This window comes from Fulmarus glacialis, unplaced genomic scaffold, assembly GCF_000690835.1.
Source record: "Fulmarus glacialis isolate BGI_N327 unplaced genomic scaffold, ASM69083v1 scaffold24982, whole genome shotgun sequence".
NCBI lineage: Eukaryota > Metazoa > Chordata > Aves > Procellariiformes > Procellariidae > Fulmarus > Fulmarus glacialis.
This window is the reverse complement of record NW_009196268.1, coordinates 1,902-11,974: the sequence shown is the minus strand read 5'-3', so window position 1 is coordinate 11,974 and position 10,073 is coordinate 1,902. Positions and strand designations below refer to the sequence as shown.

The 10,073-nt window shown below is 53.9% G+C and overlaps 1 protein-coding gene across 1 annotated transcript in view; it reads left to right on the top strand.

Moving 5' to 3' along the window:
• Window positions 1–8,189, top strand: part of SARNP (SAP domain containing ribonucleoprotein) — a 25,974-nt gene extending 17,785 nt beyond the window's left edge. The window contains exons 6-7 of the mRNA XM_009572157.1: window positions 6,168–6,257; window positions 8,059–8,189. Coding sequence (XP_009570452.1) covers window positions 6,168–6,257; window positions 8,059–8,100 — 132 coding nt within the window. The 3' untranslated portion in view covers window positions 8,101–8,189. The remainder of the gene's footprint in view (window positions 1–6,167; window positions 6,258–8,058) is intronic.
• The last annotated feature ends 1,884 nt before the right edge of the window (window positions 8,190–10,073 follow it).

The window sequence follows — 10,073 nt, the reverse complement described above, 5'->3', positions numbered from 1 at the left end:
ACAAAAAAACCCCACCATAGCTGAGAAGGTGAGTTAGTCCGAGAGAGCAGCCGGTCACTGGTCCTGCGTGGCTCAGGCTTCATTAGTGTGAATGAGTAAATCGGGACCTCCCCGGAGTACAACCAGAACAGGCACGGCGTTTTAAACAACTCGTGCTCTTTATGCTTCCCATCTCTTTTTATAAATAAAGATCTCCAGACACCTGCAGCTTGGTCTGTTCTTGCACTAGACCTGTCCCAGGCACTTCGAGTAGGTTTTTAACAGATGAAGTGAGCCAGAAGATCAAGCTTTGCTCTAACTTTTGGTGGCTTTCTGGATGAATTCTGTAATCTAGTTCCAGAAGAGGCAGCAGGGAGTGCGCAGATCGCCCGGGGGCATGGGCTGGCCTGGGGTGTGTTGGAGTGAGGCCGTCGGTGCGACCCGGCTGTGTTGGACGTCACCACCCTGTCGCTGTGAGACGGGGAATGGGACATTTCTCTGAATCCCCAAGTTGAGCTTCTGGCGCTGGGGGTTTGGTGTCCATTTCCCGTGGAGATAAAGCTGTGTTTGATGTTTCTGAAATGTGTTGGGGCCCTTGGATCCCCCTCTGTTGTGTGATTTTTGTGTAAGCTGTGCTGTTTAAAAGCCATTCCTACATGGCAGCAGAGTAGAGGGTCCTTCGAACACTAACATGCTGTTTGTGTAAGGACTGTGATAGGGACTTTAATGTATATTCCTGCCGCATGTATCTAATCTAAGTGGAGTCCTCGCGTTGGCGGTATTTTGGAGGAAGGCTGTGACTGTCTTTGCTGGCTCAGTCTCAGCGCGTATCCCTCTGCGACCAGCTCCAAATCTGGGCTGGAAGCATGAAGTGCTGTTGGAGATGAAAGAGCTGTGCTGACTTGGGTTGAAAGGGGCAGCTTGAGATCACCCCTGTGTCTCGTCGGGCTTTTGGAGGAGCGGAGCACGAAACCCAGCATCGCTCCTCGTTCCTGCACCCTGCTCTGTGTACTCTGAGGCGGAGATCTGCAGGAAAGGCGATTTTGCGGATGGAAAAATGGAAATGGGAAGGGGTGTAAGGCACACGTGGAATATTTTGGTATAAACCCTGGGCTTCCCTGTTGCTTCCCGTCCCCTAATGAACGCTTGCTGGTGTTCAGGAGCATCGACTCCAGAAGGACTTAGCAGCGCTCGGAGCCTGCGAGAGGAAAGAAACAGGAGGAATAAATAGTTGAGATGAATTTCAAAAAGGTGGTGGGTGACAGCTGTGCGTCCTAGGATTGGAGTGTTTCTGAGAATAAAACCATCAGTTGCTGTCATTCACCCTCCGGGTATGAAATTGGAAGCCCAGTTACCCTTGAGTGTTTCATAACCTTTACCTTTTGGAGGTCAAGGCCATGTCATCATTAATCTACCATCGCCTGAAAGCCTCGGGGCTCTGCTTTTCATCCTGCCATCCGTCATGCTGCGGCGAGATACAGGAGAGTGACCAGAAGGGTCCGGTTTTATACACACATTGGGCACACACCCTTCCATTCTCCGAGAATGAAAACACCGAGGATGCGATTACGGAGGCTCGTGTCTGTCTTCTGCATTTGTGATGAGGATACTCCGGGCTTCATCTGCAAATCCAGAGCAGTTTCCTCTTGGGGATGCTTTAATCTGCGGAGAAAGAAGCACTTTGCCCATGCAGCATGAAACTTGGCCTCGGGGGCAGAGGTTTCGTAACGACGTGGGCTTTTAAAATACAGAGTGGGTGCACCAAGCAAGTCATTTCCCTGCACGTCGGGGAGCTGCCCCTTTGAAGAAGGCCGTTGCCTTATCTTCTACGTGGCTGTTATTGTGCAATGAGCCTGGCCAAAGCAGGGCAGCGAGCTGTGATCTGACAACGGGATAGCTGCAGACGACAGCTGAACACGGGGAGCATCTCCCCTGCGTTGGTCCCTTTCCCCTGGTCTGAATCTGTGCCAGGGTCTGCCGGAGAGCCAGGCTGGTTCTTCATCCTTCTCCCTACCCCGCTGCTCGGGATGAGCCTGAACGTTACTCCTGAAGTCTCATTTCATAGCACGCACATGTTTAATCTACGCGTCTGAGACCTGGGTGCTGTGAGCAGAGAGGGGTGTGTTAATGGGTGGTGGGGCCTTGCTTGGCCTCGTCCTTTGCAGCCGCTCGCTCGCTGCGGAGGTCAGGGATGCTCGTGATGAATCATTTATTAGAAGCTTGTAGGTGCTGGGGGCCGAGGGCGGCTCTCCTCTTCTTGCCCTGAACACCAAAGGCAGTGAGATGCTTTTAGGTGATCTGGGATCAACTTTTGTCCGCCCTTTAAGAGCGAGGCCGACGGTGCGGTTTTCCCCTCTAAAAGTTTGAGTCCTGCAGGTAAGTTAACCAGAATATCGCACCGCGGCACTGCTGCCGCAGCTCCTTATTCCGCCGCTGCAGGAATTGCTGCTTGCAGCTTGCCGAGCTCAGGTGGGAGAGGAGAGCGGCAGGCTGGCTGTCAGCGAGGGGCTGAGATCTCCCTTGCAGGGAGCTCGTGTGTTCAAAGGTAACCAGCTGTGCTCTGCCTGCCCCGAGCTGGGATCCAAGCGGGGATCCGCTCTGTTGGCAGGGCAGCGGTGAGTGCCAGAGCTCTGCGCACCATGGAAACCACGAATTAATGCCTTTTGGCATTAACTCTTCCAGCACCAGCGGTAGCACTTCTGCCTTCTCCCGGGAGAGAGGGAACGATCCTCTTTTTAAATGGATCCTTCTCTCTTTTGGGAATAAGCGATACGAGGCAGAGGACAAGCGGTTAAACCTGGATTTAATCAGCGCTGACGGGCGCTCTTCCAGGCTGGAGCTGTACAGCCCCTATTGCCCTTCGGGACCTCTTCCCGGGAGCTCCCCCACTCGTGTCACTCGCTTCAAGAGAAACAAGACTGCTTGAAGCCCGAGATTTCTGTGGGTGCTGCACGGGGCTCGCTGAAACGCCGTGGTGCAGAGGGGCGAGCCCCCTTTCCTCGCTTGGCACTCTCATTCTGGTTCTCTTCATCCCTCCGCTCAGTTCTAGTTGTCCCTGCCTGGAAGAGGGCAGGCAGCAGCTTGGGGACATCAGCCTTGGGGACAAAGGGGCCTGATTCTGCCTGGGGTGGTGCAGAGTCTGCTCCCTCGGTGCCAGGAATCTGTGGGGTTTAGACCGGGCACTCCAGACGAAGAGGGAGCCCGGATCTCGCTCAGAGATGAAGCGGATCCCGAGGCAGATTCCCGTGGTGGTGGGATGCTGTTACTGACAGCAGCCCCGGGCGGAGCTGTGCCAGCGCCCTGCGGTCCCCCAGATGAAATTTAGGGGTCAGAATTAAAGCTTTGGGATTGCATACAGTGCATGCGCTTGTGTAAATGCTCCCTTGTTACCAGATCGCAGGAAGGACTTTGCTTCAGGGCTTGGGGTCCTTCATAAAAGCTTTTTTCCCCCTCTTCCTTCCCCCACCCCGCTTTTGTAGACAAACTACAAAATAACTATCGTGGCGTGAGTGCAAAGGGAACAAGCCTAGAAGTAGTAAGGTTAGAAAATAAATCTGACATCCTGCCAGAAAGGTCAGCTTTCCCTGCAGATGCTGGTGCACCCATTTGCACGCCGGAGCACGGCCCCGGGGCACTACCAGGGGTTGATAGATGCAGAGATAGCAGCGTTTTGATAGAGGTAATTTTCCTCAGATGGGTTTCAGCACCCCATGAATCAAAACCTGTCAGCGAGAAGCTAAAGATGGAGTGAAGTTTATTGTACGCGTGTTTGCATCTGACACTGTCGTGCTAGGGGGTCAAGTGAGCGAGATCATTAGGACCGTGTTGATTTAGTAGGACGGTTATGTGCTTTCCCTGCAGGGCAGTGGTGGGGGCGGGAGGCATGGGGGTGGCTTACCGAAAAAATAAATAAAAACCTACAGCTCGGTGCAGTCCCTAGGAGCCTCCCCTGTCCTTTTATTAAAGACACAGCGCTTTTCTTCTTGAAAGTGGCTTTGGGGCCATCCTCTTGCTCGTAGGATTTAAACCACGCGGGCAGCAGTGATGGTTTTTAAGAGCCTGCTTCATGTCGCTGTCGCACAGGTTGGATTTTCTTTGTGTGGCGACAGCTTGTGCGTAGGTTGTGCTGCTCCAGTGAGCAACTTTTTCTTCTCTTCCCTGTCCCTGTGATGATCATCCCTCCCACTGCCCTTTGTTCGCAACCCTCAAGTTCTGCTGCTTTTCTGGGACGTTGCTTCTTCCCGAAAGCTGGACTAATCCTAACCTGGATTGGGTGCCGGGTCGGGAGAGGGCTCTCGGCTGCTCCCCCACGAGAGCCTAGGACAGATGCATACCTGCTGTCCCCCTCCATCCTCCTCCATGAAGTGGGACTGGGGAGGGCCGAGGGTGGTTTAACCTTTGCTCATAGCTTCGCTATCAAACCACGGAAAGGAGGACCGGCAGAATAGAGCAGGTGGGCGAAGGTGGCGGTGTCCTAATGCCGGAGCCGTCTTAAAACAGTCCTGCGCAGAGGATTTCTGGGAAGGAAGGTTAAGCTGCGGGCTCGGCGGGGCTGCCAGCGCTTGCCACGGCGTTCGGCAGCCGTCCCTGCGGTGAGGGGCTGGAACGCACGGGGAGGCATCAAACGCGTTTGGGCCACGGCTGCTGGCGGCTTCCTACGGAGCTGGAGCTTGTGAGAACCTCGGAGCTTTCGGTTCAAACGCCTCAGCCAGCCCTGTTGCCACAACACACGTCCGTGTCAGGAGTAATAGTGCAGAGCAGGTCGCGGTGGCCTCGTTTATATAAGGTGTTGACACGGGGAGGTTACCCCGCTGCTCGCTAACGGGGTGCCCGGTGCCTCTCTCGGTCAAATTTGGCTGCTGATGGCTGCTCGAGCTTAAACGGATAAGCTTCCAGCTTGATCCCTTTGTTTGGCCGGCTAATTCCAGTTGATCCAGGTGGAGCACTGGGACTTGAAGCGTATTTTCTTGGGAATTGTGCCCTTGTTTTCCTTCTGCCTGGTGCCCCTTGCTCTAAACCCCAGGCGATGGCGTTGGTACCTCTTCTTCCTCAACATGGTGGGAAGCCGTGCATCAGGCCGGGGACCCTTCGGCGAGCGAGAGCCTGGGCGTGAGCCGCACTCCCTGGATAACGAGATGTAGTGGATGGGTTGTGGGGAGGGAGAGCTCTGACATGTACTTAATGACAGGGGAGGGAGAAGTGGTAGGAGCCTAGCAAAGTAATCAGGCAGCCTTAACTGTAGAAATGGCCTGAAAGAGGCACGAAACAGCCAGAGGTAGGAATAAATCCGCAGAAAATGGACGCGTTGAGGCTTTTCCGGGCGATGATGGGTTTGGCTATTACTGGCGATCAGGACATCAGTGTGGGTGATGGCAGCAGAGGTAAAAAGCCTCCAGGTTTTTTTGAGAACCTTGAGAAGCAGGGATCGGAAGGCTCTGGGAAATGCTCGCTCGGGCTGGAAATAAATGAAATGAGACTTAGGAAGACAGGGTGAGTGCTGAGCCTCCGTCTCCAAATGAGTGTTTCCGAGAGAAGCGGCACAGCATCTGTACCGCGGGGGTGACTGTCAGGTTCCTACTGCTCGCTTTCCCAAGGGCATTCCGGTCCCAGCCACAGCTGTAAATGCTTCCCCCAAATCCTTCCTAGACCACATCCAGACGAAGGTGAGGTTCTGGCTGCTGAGGCTGGATTTTCCTTCGCACTTGCCCGCCTGCGCCCTGTCGCAGTAGCTGTGACGAGCGTCTGTCCTTTCCTTCCGCCCTCCTTCGTGCTCGGGTTTGAGTGTGAAGAAATTCAGAGCAAAGATGATCCGGTGCTGTAGCGATGGGCAGGCTTGAGGGGGCTGGGGCTTTACTTGAGGAGGTCGTGCCGCGGGCTGGTAGGTGGACGCTGCCCTTGTGTGTCTTCGTCGATCGCTGCTGAAGGCCCAGAGCCACCCACGTTATCTGACGTGCTCTGCAGGAGCTCCTCTCCACCCCATGCAGTGCATCCCCTGTGGGCAGCGCGCTTTGCCCAGGCAGAGGAGAAGCCTGCTCCGCTCTCGGCGTCTCCGCTGCCTTGCTCCAACTTTTAGCAGGTGCTCTGGTAGCCGACTGCAGGAGGAGTTGGGGGTAGGAACACGATCTACCATTAAACGAGCACGCTGGGGCATTGCCAACAAAATAAATCTTTGTCCTTCTTTGTGCCAGAGTGAAGAAGACGAGAAACTGAAGAAGAGAAAGGAGCGGTTTGGCATTGTAACGAGTTCAGCCGGGGCTGGAGCTACAGAGGACACAGAGGTAAAACATTTTCGAGGATGCTGAGGGGAGCAGCGACAGTCCCGGGGGTGGCAGCGTGACTCCGCACACCTGGGACCTCGGGGAGCCCCGGTCCCCGACGCTGGCGCGGGGCTGACCCCGAGCTGTGGGTGGGTGCGCTCCTGTGGCCGCTCAGCCTCTTTTCCTTGGCAGTGAGCGTTGAGCTTCTGCCATCCGATCTGTTGCGGCTTTTCCCCTGGCTCCTGCCTGAAATAGGCTGCTCTGGAGCCTACCAAGCCACGGGAGCGTGCCAGCACGTGTCGGCATCCAGGTCCTCCTCATGCGGGATGGCACGGATGCTTCCAGAAGGGGCGGGGGGCACATCTGCTCTACTCCAGTTTCTCCCACCCTGGTTCCCCCTCCCCTTGGTTTGAGCTGACTCACTCTACCTGCTCCTTGTACCCTGTAATTCCCTGTGTCCTGGATGCTTCTGGACCCTCTGCTTCCCCTTGGATGCTATTGTAGGTCTTCATCAATAAATCCCCGGAGACTCTACAGTATAATGAGGATTGAGATGCTGACCCTGTTTCCAGCTTTTCTCCTCCATGCTTTGTTCTGTCCTCCGTGGTTTTGGCCCATCTTTTAAATTTGTAAGCTCCTCAGGGCAATTTTGTGCTCTTTTATGTACTTTTACGCTTTCTTCTGCTTCAAATTGTTCCAAGTCACCACGCAGGCTGTGCTCCGGCGCAGTAGCCCCTACGTTAAGTTAGGTGGGGAGTGCCGTGCACACCTACGGTGCCCCATAAATACGGCTCCAGTGCGGATCAGCCAGAGTCGGGCACCCCTCTCCTGGGGACAAAGGGACCCCTCCGGGGTGGGGACTCCTGCGTTAACAATCGAACGGCAAAGGTTGCGGCAGGGCGAGTGTTGGGTCTTGGAAACTGCTTAACCAGATGGCTCCTGGGCTCGACAGACAAGAAGTGGGTTTTGTTTGGTTCCTAAGAGCAATCTCAGCAATTCAGGTGGGGTTTAGGGGCTTTTTTTTGTGTGTGCGTGCGTGTTTTGTTTTGGGTTTATTGCAGAAACGCTGCCCTGCGTGAAGCGGGGAGCGGCGTTCCCAGCCTTCTGCCGAGCATGGGAGAATGAGCCCCTCCGGCCCGCGCGGAGGGGGCGGCTGGGCGAGGGATTCCATGCTTTTCCGTTAGGTCACTTGGAGATTGTGCCTGGAACAAAAAGGTCTTTTTACTGGTATTGTGTGCACTCAAATGCACCTTTCCCCTGGAGATTCTTGATTAGGGCTTCTGTTGCCCCCGGGCTATTTATCCTGCTAAAAATTAAGATTTATACGCCCCTCGTGTATCGGCTTAAAGGCATATCTGAGAGACGCAATAGTATATTTAATGCGTTTTAGTGTGTCCCTCTCACCTTTTCCATGAATAGGAGAGTGTTAACCCTTTGCCCTTTTACATTTCCCACCTCCCCACTGCCTGGAAGGGTTTCCAGGCCTCTGAAGTAGTCATTGTTCCCAGCTCAGCCCCTTTGTAGCGCATTGCCAGCAAGACGAAGTGACTTCAGCAGCACTGTATCTCAGGCACTGTATATTTCTGCTACTTGATTTTGGGGCACTCTTTGTCCCAAGGTTAGAATAAAAACTTTGTAGCTCCCTTGAGCTAACGTGGCGTTGATGCACTCAGGAAGGGGCCGGAGCCACCGAGCTCCGGCATTGTTACCGATACCAAACATGTAATAAATTCTCCATCGGGTTGTGTGAGACTTTAAAGAACTTGTTCATTTGTTTCTCTTTGGTTTTGATTTTTTTTTTTCTTGTAATTCCTCTCTGCAGGCAAAGAAGAGGAAAAGAGCAGAACGCTTTGGGATCGTCTGATGCCGGTCCTTTTTAGCTTCAGCCCGTTTGCAGTGTGCCTCTCGAGTGCGTGCATACTCTTTCTCTCTCTTTCCCCCACTTTCTCTCACTCCCACACTGTTTCTCTAGGTTTTAGTGATGAGTAGACAGGGAATCCCCCGTAGTTGTATGATTGTGCTACTTGGTTTTTTTTCAAGTTACGAAGTTTAAAAATGAAGAAAAGTTGAGCAAAAAGAAGAAACTGTTCTCGGTGCGTCTCCGGTAGCCCGCAGTCCCGCGGTCCGGTGGTTTCCCAGCTGCTGGTGGGGCCATTCGCAGCAGCTTGCACCGGAGGTATCGTCCGGCAGGGAGAGATGCAGAGTGTCCCGGTGCCCTCCGAGTGCCGCTGGGAAACGCCTGTGCAGGGGAGAGTCAAACCCTGCCCGGTAAATAGACGGGCAGATGGAGCAACGGTAGGAGCGCAGTGCCTGCGGTGCGATGAGGAAGGGAAAACGTTGAGGAACGGAGATAGAGCAGGGTTTGCTCTGCCCTCGGCAGATGCTTTTCTAGTTTAAGGTTTGAAGTGTGGTGTCTGTTTGCCGTCCGATGCCTTCTCCACCTCTCGGGCTGCCCTGGTCCTCTCCTCCTCCACCCTGTGAAATCGGGCCCCAAGGCTCAGCTGTGTCCTGGTCTCTTCCCAGCAGCCGGGACGAGAACGCGCCTCGTCTCGAGAGCACGATGCATTACACGAGTCCTGCTCTGGATCTCTGCTGTCTTACCCCTGGCTCGTCTTGAGATCTGACAGGTTGAACGTCAGGGAAGGATTTTCTCAATTATATTGTCTCGTGTTTTCAAAAATGGAAGTGGCGCGTGTGGTAGCTGACACGCGGGGCAGTTTCACGACTGAGAGTGAGGCTAATGGGAATTGTCAGAGCAAGAATTGCCGATTAACCCTAGATCAAGACTGGTGTCCTAAAACAAGGAGGAAAACGTAGCAATGCATTTGCAAGTGGAGCCTGTTGTCACCGCTTCATTTATCCCGCCTTGTTAAGCCCTCTGTGGCTTGTGGTGTTTCGCCCACATTTTCCAGGTTCCTCTAAGGTCAGTGATACGTTTCTCTCCTTAAACGACAAACCAGCAGAGTCTCTTTGTCCCACGTGTGTTCTCAGGCTGGATTTTATCTTGTCCTCTCTTTGCCTCAGAGTAGCTGCCAAGCTGGTTTAACTCGCAGACTTGCTGAAGGAGCCTCAGTCTTCTCCGAGCTGCCAGGCGGTGCAGGGGAGCACCGGCGTTATCCTGGGACCTGTGTTTTGAGGGTGGAAGCTCTTGGTAGCTGTGCAGGAACACGGTTCCTTCTGCTGCGTTATCCGTAAACCTTTCGGTGAAATTACGGAAAAAAATTTGGCCGAGGCACGTGAAAGGCAGCGCTGCCGCAGCGCGTGAAGCGTTTTTTGCTGCTTTAGGGTTTCAGGCAGCACCTTTGTTCTTGGGGAGCTGTAAAGAGCAATTCCCCGGGGTGGCTTGTGTGGGTGGAAGAAGTGGTGGCAGTGGAGAAGTGTAGGACCCCAGAGCCGGCGGCGCTGGGGCAGAGAGGAGCTGCCTGTGCCCTTTCCTCCTTTGCCTGCCTAGAGAATCGGTTTCACTCGCAAGTGTTGGTTCCCGCTGCATCTCCCACCCTGTGCAGAGCTTTCCCTCCCACAGATACCTCGGCCCCAGGCGTAAGCAGAAATCTGTCTGTCTGCTTGGATTTTTAGGTGGGCATTGTGGCTGAAATCCTTCTCTTGTCTGAAGACTGACGTCCTAGGATTCTTATTTCTGACCGTAACCTCGAGAGAGGTTTGCCTTGTCCGTGCTTGGTTCCTTAAGATGCTAGAGAACAGCGGGTGTGTGTACAAATCGAGCTTCTCAGAGGCTTATACCTGATTCTTAATAAGCAATATATATATATTTTTTAATGTAGAAGTCTTCAAACCGCTTCTGTTCCATTAATGTCTGCAGTCTGACTGCGTCCGCGT